This window comes from Sycon ciliatum, chromosome 1 (assembly GCF_964019385.1).
Source record: "Sycon ciliatum chromosome 1, ocSycCili1.1, whole genome shotgun sequence".
NCBI lineage: Eukaryota > Metazoa > Porifera > Calcarea > Leucosolenida > Sycettidae > Sycon > Sycon ciliatum.
Window position 1 is genome coordinate 67252795 of NC_088643.1, and position 21931 is coordinate 67274725.

Here is a 21931-nt window from a genome sequence, read left to right on the forward strand (position 1 = left end):
AAATCAGGCTTGTACACAAACAGGCTTGTAGTTGTACACAAACAGGCTTGTACACAAACAGGCTTGTACACAAACAGGCTTCTATGAGATACTGTAGAGTAGAACCCGGGTTAAGGGTCACATAGGAGCCCGGGGGGGGGGGAGGGGCACTTGGCACGTGTACATAATTGTGGGGGTCACTTGGCATGTACATTGTGCGGGTGATCCTTATACCGGGATTTAATTTCCGGCCCAAGGGGGTCCCCCGTCGGTTTCCGAGGAAGCCGTAATTTTTTTGCTCCAAACTATTTTTCCAGGGTCCATCTACTCACAAAAAGTCGTTTTGCACACCTTTTTGCCCATCCCTGTACAACTGAGTCCAGCTATGTCCGCGCAGAGTTAGGTGGATCCCTAACCCGGGTTCTACTCTACAGTCTGTTTCAAAAAGATTAGCAATCAAGTTTAGGTCTTAAAAAGTATGAAGATAAGGGAAATCTGGACAACAAAGTACATAAAACGGCTTGTTAGGGCACGGCAAATTGTTCTGTGAAGGTTTCGGAACAATTGGACCAACCGTTAAGGAGTTAGTATTTCGGCCAGGTTTCTGGCCTTTTCCCATGGTTTATAATTTGCCCTGGAAGCCAGTATCGATTTGTTATCAAAACCCACGATTTATCCCTTCCTTTTTGGCCTAGTGGTTATGAATGCTGTCTGCTGACCATGAAGTTGTGAGTTCAAATCCCAACAAATCTTCAAGTCAAACATTTTTTCTTCAATTTTTTTCATTGTTTTGGTACAAGACAAAGAAGGTGGCTGCGCCAAGCGACTTGTTGTTGGAGCTCGCGTTTCCTGCCGAACTGACTGACACTTGAATGACTGGCTCACGCCATGTGAAGTTGTGAACACACACAACACTGAAACCGTGTGAGTGAACACAGAAGTCATTGCGCTGTAGCTACGTGTTGTTGAATAAACCGGCACATCGCGATCGATCGATTTCTGTTTGAGAATTATTTATAGGCTCTTTAATTAAGACCAGGCACTACGGTATACTCTCCAACTGTTTAAAAATTGCGTTGCATTGCCTGTTACTACCATGGTAGTACAGTGCTAGCCAAAGAAATCCAACCCAATGAATAAAGTAGCGCCGTGTTAGAGTGCACAGACCAGTGTGCGTAGTGCTACGCAGACGGCGCTATTTTATTGCGCAACGTGGTCATTGGCTACCCCAGCCATGTATTGCTTGGAATAAAATAATAATAAAAATAAAAAAAATTCATGAGGTTGGATTTCTTTGGCTAGCACTGTACATGTACTCGAAAGGAATAAGCTGATACAGAAAGAGTATGGCAAATGTTGGCAAAAGTATGAATTCACTGATAGGGGATCTATGATGAGGCATAACAAATACGCATCACTTGCGCCATGGTGATAGTTTGGCAGGATAAAAAGGTATACGAATTACGAAGTCAACATTCACTTTTTCAGTATGGCAAATTCACTGAAGGAGCACAAGCCCAACATAAAGTCAAACACTGCTACAGAGCAGTATCGTTCTATTTGTAGGTATTGAGAGCATTGATTGTAACAAAACTTTAATGACAGACACTGGTCTGTGAGGGAGGGTTCCAGCCCAAAAGAGAAAGGTAAGCAAACCGATAGGGTACCAAGGAGTCAGGTGGACTACAAGAAGAAAAAAAAGGTGGCACTAACACCATCTAAAAACCATGAATATACTAAGCACTGATAACATGATAGGGTCTGTGTATTTTAAAGCCATATATTCCTCATATGTGCTTCATGTTTTCGTGGGTATTGTGCGTGGGTGGTGTGGGTCAGCGATTTCATGTACATCAACACAAGTAGATAGCTAAGTTCTGTAGAACCTGGTGAGATGCAAATGTTCATGTCCAATCGGCCTACATGTAACTGTTACACGTATTTACTAGTACTCAAAAGATCAAGTCAACAGCCTACACACACAGCAGTTGATAACTGTTCGATAATAACTTGTATGTACGGCCTCGTACAGAGGTGGAACATGGAATCCAACCCAACGAGTACAGCAGAGCCACGGTACACTATACTGTCCACTGTTCATAGCGCTGGGATTGCGCAGTCCCGGGACTGTTAGACTCTCGAGGTTGGATTTCACTTGCCAGCACTGTACTTGGGTACTTGAGTACATGGTAGTGCATGTCTGCTCATCAAGGGCTCAAGGCTTTTTTGCCCTTGTCGTACGGTCGGCCATATTTAAGACGGGAGTGTTAGCACTTCCGGTTGTACTGCCACTGCTAGCACTGGTGCCAGTACCTCCAGCAGATGCTTTTCTGCTGCTCACACCACCAGTGGCTTGCCCAGTTCCGGCTTTGCCCCCAGCAGCTTTGGCTCCAGCTTTGCCAGTAGCCACCACCTTCGATCCATCATGGGCCGCCGCATATATTGCTTTCGGTAGTGCATTGGCAGGCACCACTCCGCTTGGTATTGTTCCTTGCGCAATGCTGGACTTGAGAGTTGTGTTAACCATCGGATACAAGCTAGGTGAGGCAGGCCTTGCATTGGGAACGGCTGGGAAGAAGTAAAGCTGGACGGGACGCACACCGCAGCAACATCAGAAGCACGAGCAGAAAGTACAAATGTTTGTGTATTTCAAGGACTTGCCGTCGTGTTGTGTGCCCTATGGCTCAAGGACCAAGGTAATAATGCTTTGGCCCCATGCGTTTGCCTGTTGACAGGTTTGGGGTGGCAAAAAGACCAAGCACAACTTCTTGCAGCTGTTGTAGCTTCCGAAAGTAACGTATGTTATTCGAACTTATTTCTAACGGTTGTCAACTGAACGGATCTACTTTGAGAATACCAACGAGCGGTTGCGCGACTGAGTTGGTCGAATCACTCCCTGACCGTACCTGGACCAGTTTTGAGATTTTTTGCTTTTCCAAGTGAAAATCAACAGAGGTAATGAGCTGAAGCCCAAAGCCATATGATGCAAGAACTTTTTCCAAATGTCATGTCAGCACACGAGTTTACTTGGATCACATCGCTGAAAAAGAGTTGAGTTGCAGTGGCTGAAAATGCATAACTTACCACAAAGCCAACTGAGAGTGCTGCATGCAAGATCAAGATGGCAGAGACAGTGGGGACTGCAATCTACACAGACCAACACCAGGAAAGAAACATGAGGTCATACATGCACAAAGTGCTCGTGCACACGCATGCACGCGCACGCACGCACGCACGCACGCACACGCACACACACACCCACACCCACACACACGCGCACGTACAGACAAATGTAGCAGCAGCAGCAGGCTAGGCAAAACATGCACATGTAAGTAGAGGCTGCAAGATACACACCAGCTCTTAGAGCTCTTAGAAATTTTTTAAAATAGTATTATTTTTTGTTGTTGTAAACACAAGCCGGATCCCGCGAATATTATTATTATTAAACACAAGCCTCTTCTATGGTCTCAGAAATCTCAGGGATAATTGGAGTAAAGAATCAGGAGATCATTTCAATAGACCCATGCATTAGTACTGCATGTATTGCTTCGCAGTAGTAGACTAAAAGTGGCATACCGGTGTAAGAGACACAGCTGCGAGCGCCTCTGTGCATGGGGAAGAAGCCCCCGTGACAAGGAGTGATATGTCTGGTACATCCCGACCAAGGAGCACCTGTCGAGGCAGACGGGGTGACACTGCAGCCTGCACATAATATGTGCTGTCTCCAATAGCAATGGTTACTCTAGCTAACGGATAGTGCACCTCGTCGCCATGAGCACAGCGAATGGTGATCCGCTCCCCAGTGAGTAGGTCGGGGTGGACTAGGCTGTCGTGAATCATAGTTCGGCCGCAAGCTGTGTCCACCACGATGCGGGGTACAAATTGGCCGTTGACGACGCCAGAGACAATAAATTCAGGACAAGGATCGCTGGACGAGGGCGGGTCGGTGAGTAGGCACGTAGGGATGCACGAACCCTGGTTGGCGGCCATCTCTGCACAATAGTAGGCCTCCCCCAACAAGTCGTCCTCGGATAGGTCGACATCACCTGATGTCGGAGGATGCGTCGCAGGATCCTGCGGGGGCGTACCAGTTGGGTCAACGAGCAATGCCACCGACTCGTTGCGCTTTGGACATTTCAAAGCAATGTGCCCACGTTCGTGGCAATGGTAGCATCGCGGCAGCATTGAACCGGGACCGCGCTTGGGTGGGAGAGGTGGCCTGGTTGGAAACGTACCAGCAACCGGGCCCTTGCCAGCAGGGTCCATTTGCATCGGTGGTGCCGAGGAACCGGGGAAAGAGCCGGATCCTGGGCCCTTACTCCCAGAGTCTGTCGCCTTAGGCAAAGATGCAGTCGGGCGCCGCTGGGGACAGTCCCTGGCCAGATGGCCAGCCTGGTGGCAAGTATGGCATCGGGCATAAGCGGATGTGGTCTCCCTCGGCCCACGAGCGTCACAGTAGTCCTGTGCCAGTGATGCGGCTGCAGACAAGGACGCTGGTTTTCGCTCCTTGAGCCAGACTCTTAGCGACTGCGGCACTGCGGACAGGAACTGCTCCAGCAAGACCAGTTCGATAACGTCATCCCTGGTCGGGGCACAGCGAAACCAACGTGACCCGTGGTCTCGAATCCGGGTGGCAAGCTCGATGGCGGAGTCAGCGGGGCGCATCACCACCTCCCGGAACCGACGGCGGCTAGACTCTGTAGTCACAGCGTAGCGGAGTAAGATCTGCGCCTTTAGAAGCGGATATTCGCGAGCCTGTGTGAGTGGCAGAGAGACGTACGCCTGCAGCGCGGGACCACTGAGGCGGGGGCTCAGCAGTGCCACCCAGTGGGAACTGTTCACCTGGTACGTCTCCATCAGTCTTTCGAAGCCAGTGAGGAAGACCTCAATATCCTCAGATGGCTTCAGGTTGGGGATGGGGACCTTTGGTGGCTTACTGGTGGTATGCTCCATGGCTGAGAGCTGTGCCTGTGTCAGCTGGGTGACCAGTTGGGTGAGTAGAGACACTTGGTCCGTGGGATCAACGCCTTCACACCCAGCTGGACTCACCCAGCTGGACTCGCCAAACCAGGAGCGCCAACTGACACATCGGGCAGTGGTGCCATATGCGGGAGCGACTGCTGTGCTTGGAAGCGGGGAGACTGCTGCATTTGGCCTCGTCCGTACGCTTCCAGCGCTGGAGTGCTCGATATGGCTGTCGCAGGGTCGCTCGAGGGGCGACGAGGGACGCGTGGCCTGGGTGCCGATATGGGCCTGGGCCGTGCAGGGCCGGTGCTGCCGTGTACGGATCCGCGAACAGCGTTGGGTGGACTTTCGAATTTTATGCTGCCACTCAAATAATCTGTCCGACCCTCGGCCTCCGCGTCCTCTGCCTCCGTTTCGTATTCCGCCACGTCCTCGAAATCCGTCACAACATCGACGTGGTGTGCCAGTAGGCGTTGCACCAAATCGGCAAATCGGCTCGCGTCCCTGCCATGGGCAGATGGCGGTCCCGGCAAAATCCTCGGAGCTGCTCCTGACGAGCAAATGCTAATCGCGCCAAGTCCATGGGATTATGGCGATGCTGACTGACAGCAACAACAACAACAAAAAACCTTCCGACAAACGGAAATATTCAAGTGGGCTATCGGCGTGGCCGACGAACGGCGCGGGCGTGGATACAAGAGCCTGACGAACAATGCTCTAGATCAGTTCTGACACCATGTAAGAGACCCAGCTCACTCGACAAATCAATCTCACTCTTTTCTGGACTAACCAAGAACTGAGGGGAAAACCTCGTCGTGGCCAGCTTCATCTTTTCATAATCAAATGCACGGAGTCGTATTCGACTCCCCGCTGTGTGTAGAGTACGGTGTGGGAGGTAGAATAAGGATGTGTAGAAATGAAGTGTGTAGACTAATAGTTGTACATTATGCCTGAATAATAATAAGTAATTCGGAGCATGCAGGAAGAGTGTAAGTAATTACGTTATTGGAAGGCCAACGGGAATGGGAGAAGCAGTCTCTAAGACCATTCCCGTCACAACCGGTAACAGCGCAAGCCTAACATCTTGACCAGGCTTTTTGTTACTTTGCGAAAGGACTTGAATAAGTGACACACAGCAACATCTGCATTTCCAGCTTGGTTATATAGTAATCCCAGATCAGCGCACGCCACAAACTACAACAACAACACAACATTAGAGAGGTTCCGCACTACGTAAAGTTGAGCAACTTTACGTTAGTGGGCGGGAAAAACCCGTGAATTCGCGAGTTTGCACTCCACTTACGGAAAGTTGTCTACGGAGAGTACGTAGATAGGGCTCTGATAACGTAGCTGGTCCGTAAGTGGATTGGGGTACAAATTTATGACTCTCTCCCCAGGTCGATCTGGTCGTACACTGCCGTGTTCGGAGTTGCCAAGGGCAGCTACGTGATTTGAAAACTCCGTATGGCGGAACCCAGATGCGCATGCAGTTTACGTAAGACATTCCGTAGATCGACTACGTTTTTTACTAACGTAATTACGTTATGCGGAACCTCTCTAATACCTACAAATGCATGTACACTGTACAGTACTGAAGAGGTCACCCACCTTCTTATCTTTCTTACTAATCAACGGCCAGAAAGTTCGGAACAGCACAGCGCCTGAAGCAAGAAGAGAAAAATAGGACACCGTCCGCCAATGGAGGTCAATTCACACTCCATGATACAGATCATACCGTACAGGCATAAGAGTAGGCCTGGCAGCATCGACCCAATCAGCGTCTAGACAATTCCATTCTGTAGGCTACACAGGTAGAAGGCTACCAGCACTATGCAGTGCTGGGGTGTGCTGGGTGAGCTGACAGGTGAAACCCCAACACACATGTGTTACATAGCCATACAGCCCTGTGCGTACCGCTGTACGAGTATATGTTAGTGTGTTTGAGGGAGATAGAGGGAGAGAGAGAGAGAGAGAGAGAGAGAGAGAGAGAGAGAGAAAGAGAGAGAGGGAGAGAGAGAGAGAGAGAGAGAGAAAGAGAGAGAAAGAGAGAGAAAGAGAGAGAGAGAGAGAGAGAGAGAGAGAGAGACACACAACGACAAAAGCACCTTACCCGACAGCACCATTGAAATCATGACAAACAACCAGCGCAGGCCCTTGACAGGGACTGTGAAAAGAATCTGCAAAACAAAAATAAAATACGACACAAGTGATATAAAGTCGGCGTGGAGACAAGAAACCTAATATCGATGAAAGTAAAGTGAGCACACTCATACCACGAGAACAATGGAACACTATTTTAAAATTTGAACGTCGTTTTCATGTGATTATCATCAGAAATCGTCATCACACTGAGAGTTGGACAACAAAGGAAGATATTTATGGTACCATAAAGTGAAAATTATTAGATCTATTTAAAAACTAATACAAGAAACACTAATATTCTAAAGCTAGCACTATTGAAGGCGTTTGTAGTACCATACATATCTTTCCTTTGTAGTCTAACTCTCAGTGTGATGACGATTTCTGTTAATTATCACATGAAAACGTTGTTCAAAACTTAAAATAATGTTCCATTGTTCTCGTGGTATGATTGCGCTCACTTTACTTTCATCGATACAACTTATCATACAAGTGATAACATAACGAATATACAGACATTTACCGGCTTCACACACAATCTGGACATCAAATTTAGGAGGAATCTACTACCATGATATTTTATAATGAATTACGCCCACTCCCCCCCCCCCCCCTCGGAAAAGAAGATCATACTTAAAGTACTAGAAGTCATTTCAGTTCAGGTCACCAGCCTCTGTCACTGCCGTATTTTGCACAATAGAGTAGCCACTACAGAGTGTAGTGGAGGATGCGGACTTACCGAGCTAGGTACGAACACAGCCAGAGAGTAGCCGTACACACAGGTGAGCACGAACAGGGTGGCAGACTTGCCCTGGACACCGCGCCACCACAGCCAGGCCCACAGCAGTCCTGGTACCACCCACACGTAGCTGTAGATAGCCGTTACGGCGAATGACACTGGACAACAGCAGCAGTAGCAGCACAACCATCAGCACCAGCAGCAGCAAGCAAAGAAACGAGCAGAAACCCATCATGACAGCAAGTCTTCGGCAGGCTATAAAGCCGACCACCGGCAGGATCTTTCAAGGGCTGACTACACTACACAACTAATGATACCAAGACTGAAAAGAGTTCGCTTTGCTGCACTGTTAACGCTCAGAAAGGACAAAACAGAAATGCCCACATCATGACAGACCCATCGAGATACACACACGAGTGTCTGCATGTACATGTGTGAACATCAGGGAGTCGTAGCATCTACGGAGACTACACAGGGGCCACTGGAACATGAAACGATGCAGGTTTTGTTTCCGGGCTACCGGTTCCAGTTGCCCTTGGGGCAGGGCCGTTTCCGCATACTTGCATATGGCATCGCCGGTATGGGCTGTATTCGGGGTCAGCAGGGCAAGGCCGCGGTCACGAGTTACATAGACCACGGTAGGCCCAGACAGATTCTGCTCCGCTCGCCTCGATATGTTGCCGCAAAATGCTGCTGCGAAATCTTCGATATTTTGCCGAGCCTGGCACAAGAAACTCGATATTTTGCTCCATTTTGCTCCCGAAAAACGTGTATTTTATCCACTTCCCGTACAATCCCGTACAATGTTTCATAAAAATTGCAGGGTCGGTTTCTCAACACGGGTTTCCACGCACGTGTCCATAGTCCGCAGGCCAGGGTTGAAATTTTTCGAGATAAAAAAATCTCGCTCCCGCTCAGGGGGGACCAAGTTTGGTTGTGGCGAACCGAAAGAGGACCCCTCGGGCTACTCGAAACTACTTTTGGGTATCCCCGGAGCTGGGGCTTTCGTGCGGAGTAAGCCCTTTTGGTTCCAATTTTCGGAACGACCCCAAGTGCGCAGTTGTCGTCTCCTGCAATTTTGAGTACGCGGAGAGCCTGCTCAAATTTGAATTTCGCTTTCACGTGGCGCGGCACGTGGGGCGGCACTGCAGAACTAGAAGAAATTGAAGCAGTCGGATACAACAAAGAAAGCCGAAAAGGGCTTACTCTACACGACCAACCGATCCATGGCGACTGTTTCGGGTAGCCCAAGGAGTGCTCCTTCATCCTTGGGCAACCATACATGTCTCCCTTCGACTGAGCACGCAGGTTAGGGAAACGATAATGTTTTACTGCGCCAGATGAAGGAATCGTCGAGATAGAGAAGTTTTGGTGACTGACATAATTATAAGCATAAATTATATCTCCCAGAGGCGATGGCCTGTCGAGGGATAGAGATATGATATGGACACTGGAGTATGGAATCAGTTGATCCGAAACCCCGCCGGAACACTCGGCAATCTGTGCAGGCCCCAATTGTCGAGCCAGGCCGTCAAACCTGCATTTTCTGCGGCTCTTTGAAAAAGAAGATTCCAGGCAAAAGCACTAAGCAAACAACGTCGCTCTTGCAATCCGAGGATGGCGAGCAAACCCTTCGTGCCGCTGCCGAGATCAGGCAGGACGACAAGATCTTGATAGCAATAGGCTCGAGTTGCTTGATAGCACGCGAAGCGTACTATCATAAGTATTGCTACCGAGAATATACTCGGGCCAAAACACTTGCTAGGCTGCAAGATCAGGGCGAGAGCGCAGCCACTTGTGCGCCTGTTGCCAGTGCGGGCACCGAGATTGATAAAGATTTTTTTACTGAAGTAGAAACGCTGCTGTTTGTGGAATGTTTGGTTCGGACCGTCAGTGACCTGACTCGATTGTTCAATCAAGTGTCCATAGAAGGGACAGCGCTAGCGAGAAACGAAAGAGTCAAGGGACTACTAATGGATAAGTATGGCGAGTCCATAACGTTCTCTCGTCCCCGCGCACGGAATAAATCCGAGTTGGTTTACGCCACGGAACGTGCACCAGTGATAATAGCACGACTGTATGACAGGGACGCTGCGAGCGAAAGCGAGAGTGAGGAATCTGGTGACAGTCCTAGTGCTAGCGCCTGTGAGAGCCAAGAGGGTATCGCTAGTACCACTACCAGTAGGTCTACCAACTATGGAACAAGAGCACCCAGACGCCCCGCTGAAGTGGATGTGCACCAGACTGTTATTATGCAGGACAGCATACGTCTGGTATACCATTCGGCTAGGCTCCTGCGGAATGCCTGTCAGCAACAGGCAGAGAGTTTCGACACTACAAGCACAAGTCCTGGCAGCAGCACTGGTATGATTTCAGTGAAGCAAGCTGAGCAGTGCATTCCTGCCCTGCTCCACAATTTCCTTGTGTGGTTTTTGAGCTCAGGCCAGCATGACAATATACCAGCAGCATCCAGCAAGCTTGAAGTTGATTCCACGCTCAACCGCTGTGTGATGTCCTTTGCACAGGACCTAGTGTTCCAGTGCACAACTATCGTGCCACCAAAGCATGTTGCTCTTGGTTTGGCTGTACACCATCTGTACAGAAGTGAACGACTTGTGACCATACTGAACAGATTTGGCCACAGCATTGCGTACGCCCAGGTGCTGGAGAGAGAGACACGGATGGCCGAAAGTAAACTCCACAGCAGGGAGGCTACTGACGGCCTTCCGGATATTGTCGATCTCTCCATGCCATTCTTCCACGTTGCTGACAACAACGACCTTAACGAGGAGACATTGGATGGAAAGGGCACGACCCATTGTACCAACACCATTGTGGTCCAACCCGTGTTGCGGCCCGTTCCACAGCCTGAACTGCAGCCCGCTATGCAGCCTGAACAGCAGTCCGTTCCACAGCCTGTACTGCAGCCCGCTGTGCAGCCTGAACAGCCATCCACTACACAGCCTGAACAGCAGTCCGTTACACAGCCGATGGCTGCTACTGAGAGCTCTGGGGGAAAGAAGCGGAAGCGAGCCCTTTCATTAGAGCCAGAATCGCTCCCGGATTTTGTTGGCCGACAGAAGGTCAACCCGCCACGATTTCCATATGCTACAATAGAGCAGTTGGATGGTGTAAAGCACGATGGTACAGACGCTGTTGGTCTTGTAGACTTTGCGTGGCGGCTTGTGAGGGCGTGTCGGGATGCAGATCTCTGCAATCCTGTGATGTCTTTGTCCGAAGAGAATCCCAATCAAGATGTGCCATCGTGGTCAGCATTTAATGGTCTTACAACCAGTGCTAGTACCCCTCCTCGCTCCGTGCTTGCATACTGTCCTGTCGTGAATGCTTCTCCTACTGAACTTTCCACAGTGTATGGTATCCTCAAGAAATGCGTCAGCCGGTGCGAGCGTGCAGGAATGGCCTTCTCACTGATTGTTTTTGACCAAGCCATCTATGCCAAGGCCCTGGATGTGATTTCTCAACGACAAGATGAGTTCTCATCAGTTGTGCTGCGGCTTGGTGCTTTTCATGTTGCATGCACATTCATGGCCGTTATCGGAAAGCGATTCAGAGATGCTGGACTTTTGGATGTGCTGATTGAATCTGGTATTTCCGGCCATGCATCTGCCTCAGCAGCGCTAGATGGAAAGCAGTACAACCGAGCAGTGCGGTTCCACAAAGTTGTTGGTGAGGCCTTGGAGAGAATTCGCTGGAAAGAGTTTGTGGAGAAGTCTGATTCCACACTGACAGACAACATTGAAGTGCTTCGTTCTCCGCTACAAGAACTACGGAGCTGTCTCAATGCTGATAATCTAGCTCGGGTCACAGCGTCACCTGCCTTGCAATCTTTGTGTGCCAAGTATGCCCAGTACTGCCAGGATGAAGTAAATCCAAATTTCAAGTTCTGGTCGTCGTACATCGACATGGTCGATCTCTTGCTACGATTCATTCGTGCCAGCCGTACTGCAGATTGGCAGCTGCACCTGTCCTGTGTTGCCAGTATGCTCCCTTGGTGTTTTGCCTACGATCGTTTGAATTACGCATGCTACATGTCCTATTATCTGGTCCAGATGCAGCAGTTGGTAAATACCCATCCTGAAGCCGATGCTTTCCTTCGACGAGGTGGCTTTTCAGTCCAGCGGTCAGATAATCCGTTCGCCCAAGTAGCGTCAGATCAAGCGATTGAGCAGTCCATCAACCGAGCAAGCAAGACGTCTGGTGGTATCATTGGCTTCAGCCGCCATCCGGCAACTGTACAGAGGTGGGTGTTAACTGCTCATGATCGCGCAGCAGTCACCGACACATGCATGGAGCATTGTGGTCTCGATGATAGCGCTGAGGAGAGGGATGCTTTCCACAAAGAGTGTCAGACAGGACGGATGGCACGTGATGAGAGAGATGTACTGCAAGTCCTAGATACCATCTCACGATTCTTCAACCCCTTCCTCCCTGCCTCCCAACAGCACTGTGAGCAGCTGATGCATCTGTCTTCTGGTACTGAAGCAACCGCTGAAACCTCAACAGATCTTCTGGATGCTGAGAAGCGTGGTCTGGCAGGTTTCCATGACTTTGTCAACCAGCGACTGATCACAGATGCAAAAGCATTCCATGACCCACTGAAGAAGATGAATCTGAAGTCATTCACTGTCAAGAAGAAGAAGAACCCTGTGAATGATCAAGCTGGCATCCTTCGGTCCGACCGGTCAACATTTTCCCGCATTGCTCTGATTGCACAGACTCGCCAAATGGACATGCGTGAAGTTCTCTCATATCCACTCGGACCACTGCCATGGTCACTAGCAACTACATCAGGTACTCTGGTCAAGACGAGCAAGGCAGCCCTACTACCGCTGCTGACCGATGGAATCGCATCTTCCAATAATCCAGATGCTGGTGGAGCTCTGATCATTGATGCCATGGCACACCTGAGGTCCATGAAGGTGTTCGATCTTCCGTCCACTTTTGGTGAGTTTGCTGCTGTTGTTCTGAGCCATCTGTGCCGACTGCTATCTTCATACAGCCGGATCGACTTTGTGGTCGACACGTATCAAGAGATTTCAATCAAGAGTTTGGAACGATCTGCCCGTGCTGCTGATGGAGGACTGCGCCAGCACATCACCAGTCCTGCGCAACGATTGCCTCGGCAGTTTGTCAAGTTCCTGGCAGTTGGTGCCAACAAGGAAGAGTTGCTGGAGTTTCTCTTCAAGCAATGGCAAACAGTCGACCTGATGAAGAAGATTCCAAGCCACAGGGAGCTAGTTATCACCTCCGGCAGCTCGTGCATGAAGATAATGTCTGGTGCTGCCACTACAGTTGCCCTCCCTGTCACTGATCTGGCTTGCGATCATGAGGAAGCAGACACCCGACTCCTTCTTCATGCTCACCACGCAGCGCTAGCAGGATCGCGGACTATCACCATCAAGTCACCCGATACTGATGTTGCCGTGCTAGCAGTTGCGTTCAGCCACTCCATTCCAGCACCTCTCTACTTCATGACAGGAACCGGTGTAAAGACTCGCTACATCCTGATGAATGCTATCAGCGAGAAGTTGGGCCAAGCTGTTTGTGATGCTCTACCTGGCTTTCATGCTTTTACGGGCTGTGACACAACAAGTGCCTTTGCAGGCAGAGGCAAGAAAGGTGCCTTCAAGCTTCTGTGCAACAACTCCCCGGAGAGTGCAGCTGCCCGCTTGGCCTTCAGTACTTTGGGTGCAGCTTTTACACCACTTGCCACCGATGTCATCGACGCCCTAGAGAAGTTTGTCTGCATCATGTACAACACCACGTGTTCCCGGGTCAATGATGCCAGGTACCAGCTGTTTTGCACAAGGAGTCTGCAATCCAACCAACTGCCACCCTGCAATGACGCCCTTCTAAAGCACTGCTGCCGCTCCAATTACCAAGCTGGTATTTGGAAGCGATGCCTCTTGTCACATGTGGATGCACCATCACCGAATGAGAAAGAACAAGGTGAGAGCAGCAATAGTAAAGTACACCTAAGTAAGAGAATGGCAGAATGTATTTCAGTATGTATCTTGTCTGTGTTGGTGTTGAATAAGAAAGTGCAGCAGGCTTTAATACTTATGTACCTGTAAGAGTACCCGCTGTGATAAATCTGCTAAGAAGATGTTGTATAGAACCAGTGTACTTGATATCTCTGTATGTAATGGAGTTTGAACATTTTTTCCTGTCGCTGTGATTCTTCTCTTCATATTACAGGCTGGCACCTAGAAAGCAATGGGACATTGGCAGTTGACTGGTTAAGCCTGCCACCTGCTCCAAAGTCAATCCTAGAGTTCCTCCGGTGCGGGTGCAAAACTGGTTGCAGCAGTGGCAACTGTTCGTGCCGCCGGCATATGCTGTTGTGTACAGATGCTTGCACCTGTCGGCACCACTCTTCAGTAGTATGCACAAACTACCCAGAGCAGCATGCAGCATTGCCTACGACCCAACACATCTCACCTGAAACTGATTTGTAAGTAGTCATTGATATCTTGTTTTGTTTTAAAATAATGCCGTCAATGAATGCTTCACGTGAGAGATATTTATGATAGTAACTGTTTATACCATTGGTGTACATGGCTGGTCAAATCCTTTTAAGTAATGTGAACTTGAATTCAATACTTACAAAGCGTTATATTCTCGTATGTGTGTTATAGGGTCTGCAGTGACACAGCTCATGACTGATAGCAGCCAGCCAACCGTAAGGATTCGGGACTGACAAACTTGTAAGCAATCACTAGTTGCCGTTATCTCTGTGCTGTATTAACTTCCAAGTCTTTAAGCATGAGAGATGCGCTGCTAATGAGCACCTGTCCATACTGACTATACTTGGCCATGTATGTAGATCCGTCACGCGGCTTGCTGCTAACGGGACACAATCATTGTGCGATGGTCTTTTTTCTTTCTTTCTATCTTTTTCAGGTTGAGCAATCATGTGCATGATGGATAGCAGCCAGCTCTAGAGTGTCCCACCACCTCTGGGATATCTTGCAACAAATCTTATGACAGATCTGTGTCAGCATCAGTGGATGCCGGAACTGTCTTTCTTTGGCCGACAACCGCATCCCGCAGCACGGGTGATAGCACATCTTCTTCTTATCATATTATCTACATGACTGTAATATTGTCATTATAATTTAACCTGTACCTTCATTTTAAATTGTTTCCAGAGGACCTATGATCTTCTTACTGGAGCTCCTATACCAGAAAAGTTAGGCATGAAATATGATCGGAATGTCCGGAGACCCATGAAAGCGTGACAGTAATAGTAACTTTACAGATTATGCCAGTACTAAGACTTTATTATTATAATCAGAGACTTCATGCTAGGAAATAATAAATTATCCTTCTAGTGTACTTGTCCTATTTCCTATTTTGTGCAGGCTCCTTGTTGTATAATATGTTCTCAAATGTGACATACATTATTACAATGTATTACTATTGTGAAATGACCCAAAGGCAGTATGCCTATCGAGGGGTTCATTTGATTGAAAGAACAGTACTACTACTAGTATGTGGGGCTTGATGAGGAGAGAAACGCGGAAAATGAACTGCAAGGTGTAGTGGCGGAATTCCGTTGATTGCATAAGCATGGTTAGTGTATATTGCATTCCGTGTATTGACGCTATTGTGTTCTATTCTAAGAAATGCTATTGAGGTAGTAAAACACCTCCGATCATCATGAAAATGTGTACACAGCTAGGTCTGGGCCTTGGCTACTTCATTCCAAAGCAACACTGTTGGTATTTAATCTGCAAGATACCTAAATTGGGAATTATCACTTTGGTTGCTATGGTAACACTCTTCAAGAAGTATTTCGTTGATTTGGTCAACAAAGCCCCATGTTTCTGGGTCAAGTGACACAGATCCTGAAAGCTCTATGTATTCTCTATCATTTGCACATGTCAAACCTTGGTCCCCCTCGAACGGGAACGAAAAGTCACTTTTTTGCACCTTGGCCTGTGGACTACCAGAGTTCTTCCAAAATCACGTCGATCCACACTGAGTCCCAATGATATTTTGGTGACATGATCTCGTCCTGGGCAGTGTGAACGGGTAAGAAACAAGGAAATCCAAGTACCAGGCATCGATTTTACCCAACATCTCGATATTTTGCTCCGATTTTGCCGGCAATTTCCGCTCTTTCAATTCTTCGATATTTTGCCGCAAGAATTGCCGGCAGGATCTGTCTGGGTATAGACCATGGACCACGTAGAACGTTCAAGTCCGGGGTTGAAATGCACACATCATTTCGGGTATTATGCTCTCGTGCCGTCTCCCCAGATGCTACAACTCCCTGATGCACATCTAAGCACACACATGAGCATGTAATACAGCAGTTAACACAAACTATGTACTGGTGCAAAACCTCCCTTACAATGCCTGAAGTCATATCGCCACGTGTAGGAGGATCCGGATGTTTCCAAGAGTCCTGCAATGTTTCCAGAAATCGTAATGGATAGTGCCAGGGTCATGCATATCCAGAATGGACCTGGCACAAAGATAAACAAAGGATGGAGAGGAGTAGACAGGAGAGTAGTCACATTCACCGGGTAACACTAGACAGTTAGACTGGTATCGCTACAGCCTATAGGTGGTATATTCCTATAGGTGGTATATTGCTATAGGTGGTATATTGCTATAGGTGGTATATTCCTATAGGTGGTATATTCCTATAGGTGGTATATTCCTATAGGCAGTATATTCCTATAGGTGGTATATTCCTATAGGTGGTATATTCCTATAGGTGGTATATTCCTATAGGTGGTATATTCCTATAGGCACTTTATAGGCAATTTATAGGCAGTATTTATCCTATACCAACCGTACAGGCAACACGGACTGTTCAGAAGATCTCAACATCTGAACTAATGTGTCACTTACTGACTTAGGAGCCATCCGGCATTATCGATAATTTTCACGGAACGAAAAAGTTTGGTTGTGACCTTACCCACCCATCCACCTCCTTGAATGAAAAATACCGGTATATTGACTTGCCAACGAAAATTGATCGATGTTTCAGTTATCAATATTTTTTTGGCTCCTGGTTTTTCGAATAATAATAATAATTAGGGTTGAAACGATTATACCAATTACTCGGTAATTGATCGATAATTCCTTAACAATCAACTAACCGCAATGCCAAAATGTACTGAAAACCCTATTTTTTGTGAAATTTGAATCAGTTTCCCCTGTGAGTATACAGTTGCCAGGGGAAGAGTTCACGTTGTGAGGTTCAAATGACTTCAACACTGCCATGCTTTGGAGCTACCCTTTCACTAATGCAGATTTTTTGGTACTATGAAGACATAGCTTGTGGAAACTGAGTAATTTTTGCACAAAATCCTGGCACTGTTTGCTAACGATTATAAGATCGTTAAGCTGAAGAGAAATCGATAGGTGAAAATCCATGATCGTTCATTTGGAATACTGACATTTTCAGGAGATGAATGCGGTTTTGAGGCGTGGTGGATTGCGCTCTCTGCGTGTGTGGACAAATCGCCAGTGTCACCGGAGTGCAGGATACTCAGGCTTGGGCGATATATGAGAGAGCGAGCTACTGAGAAACATCAAACGCCTGGGATACACTGCCGCTTCCTATGAAGCTGCCAAGGGCATGCTCGCAAAAAAGTATTGTGGCGAGCGTCGTCATCTTGCAATCCAGCTCGAGGAGATTGAGGTGATGAGACCAATCTGAGAAGGCAAGCCACGGGAGCTGCAGCAGTTCGCTAAGTTGCCGATGGTAGCAACTGTCCATCTCAAAGAGGCAGGACAACATGCAGCGCCGTCGATTGGAACACTTTATCACTCCAATCAGGTTTCAACGTAACGTCTAAAACAGACTGTTGTATAGTGATGTGTTGTTTTCCTGTGTGATGACATTCCCAAAAGGCCAAAACTGTCTTCGTCTAGTCGCGTGCATGTGTGCTATTAGCATGCGCGATGTTGTAGTGGAGAGTCCTTTTGTCAGTCTTCTGGTTCGTCTCTTTGAATGTAGTCTGCTTTTCCGTCATATCAATACAATAATGTAAACAAACTAGTCTTGTCCTTTGTGTCCTGCGCCCCGGGGAACGGAATGGCTGTGATTCCGTTACAAGACCAATCCCATACCTCGCAGGACCATCGTGTAAGAGCATTGCTTACTCGCAACAAGTCACTCCCAAGCAAACGTGCAGCCTGCCAGAGTCAACACCAAGTCTGGAAGGGTCTGATATTCAAGTCAGCAACACCGGATGAACGATGGCAGATGCAAAAACCGATAACCTGTGTTTTCATTTCACTCTCTCTCTCTCTCTCTCTCTCTCTCTCTCTCTCTTTCCGTCGAACCTTGATGTTGAACCTCTTGATCTTCGTCCTTCGTCCTCTATCCGACTGAATCGTGTGATCCTGTGATCCTTACAGATGTCTAGGCACAGGACACAGTGGCTAAGAATGTACTTGCGGAGACACCTGTTGGCTTCCGCCTAACCTCAATGGATTTGACTTGCACAGCAACCGCTCAGGATGTTTCCGTGACCTTCAACAAGGAGAACAGTGGCGATTCAGCAAGAAACACAGCACCAACAACAGATGAGAGATACGAAAAGCTCAGTGATGAACCAAAAAGTGAAATTAAGACTCGATGAGATTCGTGCTCGGTGCAAACGCCTCTTACACCATCGTGTAAGAGCATTGCTTACTCGCAACAAGTCACTCCCAAGCAAACGTGCAACCTGCCAGAGTCAACACCAAGTCTGGAAGGGTCTGATATTCAAGTCAGCAACACCGGATGAACGGTGGCAGATGCAAAAACCAATAACCTGTGTTTTCATTTCTCTCTCTCTCTCTCTCTCTCTCTCTCTCTCTCTCTCTCTCTCTCTCTCTCTCTCTCTCTCTCTCTCTCCGTCGAACCTTGATGTTGAACCTCTTGATCTTCGTCCTTCGTCCTCTATTCGACTGAATCGTGTGATCCTGTGATCCTTACAGATGTCTAGGCACAGGACACAGTGGCTAAGAATGTACTTGCGGAGACACCTGTTGGCTTCCGCCTAACCTCAATGGATTTGACTTGCACAGCAACCGCTCAGGATGTTTCCGTGACCTTCAACAAGGAGAACAGTGGCGATTCAGCAAGAAACACAGCACCAACAACAGATGAGAGATACGAAAAGCTCAGTGATGAACCAAAAAGTGAAATTAAGACTCGATGAGATTCGTGCTTGGTGCAAACGTCTCTCCGTTCTTGGCCCAGTTTATCTACCAAGAACAGGTATGGGCCAGTCGCAACAAGTATTTATTAGCTGTGGAGACTATGTTGCAGTCCACCTACATGGATGACTCGATGGATTCAGCCACGGATGCCGACGAGGGTGTAGCAATGTACGAGCAGCTGTCGTCAGTCTGCTGGAAGGAAACCAGAATACACGCAAGAAAATGGCGCTCGAACTCGAAGACTGCCATGGAGAAAGTGCCCTTAAGCTGCCTGGAATTGCAGAGTGTCAAGGCGCTGAGACTGCTCCCGGTTGGCCGCGGCAGATACCAGTAGTAGCTTTACATTTAAGCCGAACTACCAGATCTGTCAATAGCAGATGCAACAAGAGAACAAACATGTGTAGCGACCTGACTCACTCAATTACGTCATTCTACATACGCATGCGCAAGAAATAAAATCATTCTCTTTGGTCACAACTTCTTCGTTGTCCGGTTGGCCAAAGTAGCCGTCGTCTAGGGCCCGACGTAAAACCCTAAATTGGTGACCCCCGACGCTGCGCTCTTCGGAGTTTTGAGCATGCCATCCCCGAGCTCGGCCCGCCGCAGTTTCCTGCTCGCCTCAACTCTCGGGATCCCGTCAATCGCCGGCTGTTGACGTAAAACTTGAGCCTCACCACCACTCGTCACTGGATCCGCCTCGGAGCTGCTGTGGCCCCTGCCACCCTCCCCGGCCCACCTGGATACCCCGCTATCCTGCCACGGCATTGTCCAGTCGTCCGTATTCGTCCATATTCGTCCTGGCCTCAAGCTGGAAATTGGCCACCTCCACCCGTCGTACCAGCTCACTCACCGTGCACGCACGCAGGCACACGCCCGGCACCGGACCCCATGGAGCTGCGCTCGCCTCCATCTGTCCCCGCCTCAGTCGGCACGCCTCGCCCCTGTGCAGCGCTCCTGCTGGTATCCCGCCAAGCCTGCAACATGCAGCCGCCTCTGACATGATAATACTCCTCTGTCACGCGTACATTTCCTCTTTTCTGTCTTTCTGCCTCTGACATGCTCTCCACCTCTGTCACGTTAACACACCTCTGACACGTTAACCCGCCTCTGTCATGCATCTCTCTCATTTCCGCTTTCTGCATTTTTGATTTTGTTTCGGCCTTTGTTGCCACGTCACAAACAAATTTCATACACGCAGCGCTCTCGCTTGTACATATGTATCATATTCTTATAGTTTTGCCTTTCCGCCTTGTACATGCTGCGTTTCCTTTCTCTTCTCTTTCTTGTTTATCGTGCTTCGCTCCTCCCGACCTCACCACTGGCGGGGGAGTACTGTAGCGACCTGACTCACTCAATTACGTCATTCTACATACGCATGCGCAAGAAATAAAATCATTCTCTTTGGTCACAACTTCTTCGTTGTCCGGTTGGCCAAAGTAGCCGTCGTCTAGGGCCCGACGTAAAACCCTAAACATGCTCAGTGGAATGACCTACACAACACTCACCGTACAAGTCAGGCTTGCGACCAATGACGGACAAGAAGCTTGACTTGGGTATGAATGAGCCCCAGATGCGCGACAACACCTGCCACCACACATCGCCCGCCACCCAACACACAGCACACACAGCACACGTGTTCCAGTCAATTCATGTACATGTACATACAGTACACGTACTGTTCTGACTAAGTGCATGCCGGCCTCCCAGCACAGAATACGAACGCATCAACAGCGTGCCTTAGAAACGCACATGCTGTAAGCCAAGTGCCCCCGAGAAATAACCTGTTATACGGCTTTGGTTAACTGCATACATGCTCGCACTAGGCCCAGACAGATTCTGCTCCGCTCGGCTCGATATTTTGCAGCAAAATGTTGCTCCGAAATCTTCGATATTAGCTGAGCCTGGACCTAGAAACCCGATATTTTGCTCCGTTTTGCTCCGGAAAAACGTGTATTTTATCCACTTCCCGTACATGTTTCCTAAAAATCGCACGGTCGGTTTCTCAACACGGGCTTCGACACACGTGTCCCTGAATTCTTCCAAAAGCATGTCGATCCACAGCGAATCCCAGTGAAATTTTCGGTGACATGATCTCGTCCTGGCAATGTATCATACTGAGGAAGTAAGAAACAAGGAAATCCAAGAATCAGGCATCGATTCTACCCAAAATCTCGATATTTTGCTCCAATTTTGTCGGCAATTTCCGCTTTTTCAATTCTTCGATATTTCGCCGAAAGAGTTGCCGGCAGAATCTGTCTGGGCCTAGCTCGGAAACATGGTGTACATACACACTAACTAAACTAGCACAAGCACAGCACAAGCACAGCACATACACAGCACATACAACATACACGGCACATACACAGCACATACACAGCACACACACACAGCACATACACCGCACACACACAGCACACACACAGCACACACACAGCACGCACACAGCACATACACCGCACACACACAGCACACACACAGCACATACACAGCACATACACAGCACACACACAGCACACACACAGCACACACCCAGCACATACACAGCACACACACAGCACACACACACAGCACATACACAGCACATACACAGCACACACACAGCACATACACAGCACACACACAGCACACACCCAGCGCATACACAGCACACACACAGCACACACACAGCACATACACAGCACACACACAGCACACACCCAGCACATACACAGCACACACACAGCACACACACAGCACATACACAGCACATACACAGCACACACACAGCACATACACAGCACACACACAGCACACACACAGCACACACACAGCACACACAGCACATACACAGCACACACACAGCACACACACAGCACATACACCGCACATACACAGCACATACACAGCACACACACAGCACACACACAGCACACACAC

At 48.5% G+C, this 21931-nt stretch overlaps 2 protein-coding genes across 2 annotated transcripts in view; one reads left to right on the forward strand and one right to left on the reverse strand.

Moving 5' to 3' along the window:
* Positions 1-1324: 1324 nt before the first annotated feature.
* The window catches only part of LOC135805012 (protein YIPF1-like), a 35669-nt gene continuing 15062 nt past the window's right edge, over positions 1325-21931 (reverse strand). The window contains exons 6-12 of the mRNA XM_065318998.1: positions 20521-20599; positions 16203-16316; positions 7823-7980; positions 7055-7121; positions 6553-6605; positions 3064-3126; positions 1325-2563 (exon numbers count right to left, since the gene is read on the reverse strand). Of these exons, the coding sequence (XP_065175070.1) occupies positions 2195-2563; positions 3064-3126; positions 6553-6605; positions 7055-7121; positions 7823-7980; positions 16203-16316; positions 20521-20599 (903 nt within the window). The 3' untranslated portion in view covers positions 1325-2194. The remainder of the gene's footprint in view (positions 2564-3063; positions 3127-6552; positions 6606-7054; positions 7122-7822; positions 7981-16202; positions 16317-20520; positions 20600-21931) is intronic.
* Positions 11880-15336, forward strand: LOC135805011 (uncharacterized). Its single transcript, XM_065318997.1, has 4 exons — positions 11880-13792; positions 14042-14297; positions 14482-14550; positions 14747-15336. The coding sequence occupies exons 1-3, from the start codon at positions 11893-11895 to the stop codon at positions 14507-14509; spliced, it is 2184 nt and encodes a 727-aa protein (XP_065175069.1). The 5' UTR covers positions 11880-11892; the 3' UTR covers positions 14510-14550; positions 14747-15336.

Bases quoted from the DNA above. Each gene is read 5' to 3' on its own strand.
- LOC135805011 (XM_065318997.1), top strand. From the start codon at position 11,893: ATGCAGCAGTTGGTAAATACCCATCCTGAAGCCGATGCTTTCCTTCGA. The intron at 13,793-14,041 runs GTGAGAGCAGCA...TTCATATTACAG, and splicing joins ACCGAATGAGAAAGAACAAG to GCTGGCACCTAGAAAGCAAT. The intron at 14,298-14,481 runs GTAAGTAGTCAT...TGTGTGTTATAG, and splicing joins ATCTCACCTGAAACTGATTT to GGTCTGCAGTGACACAGCTC.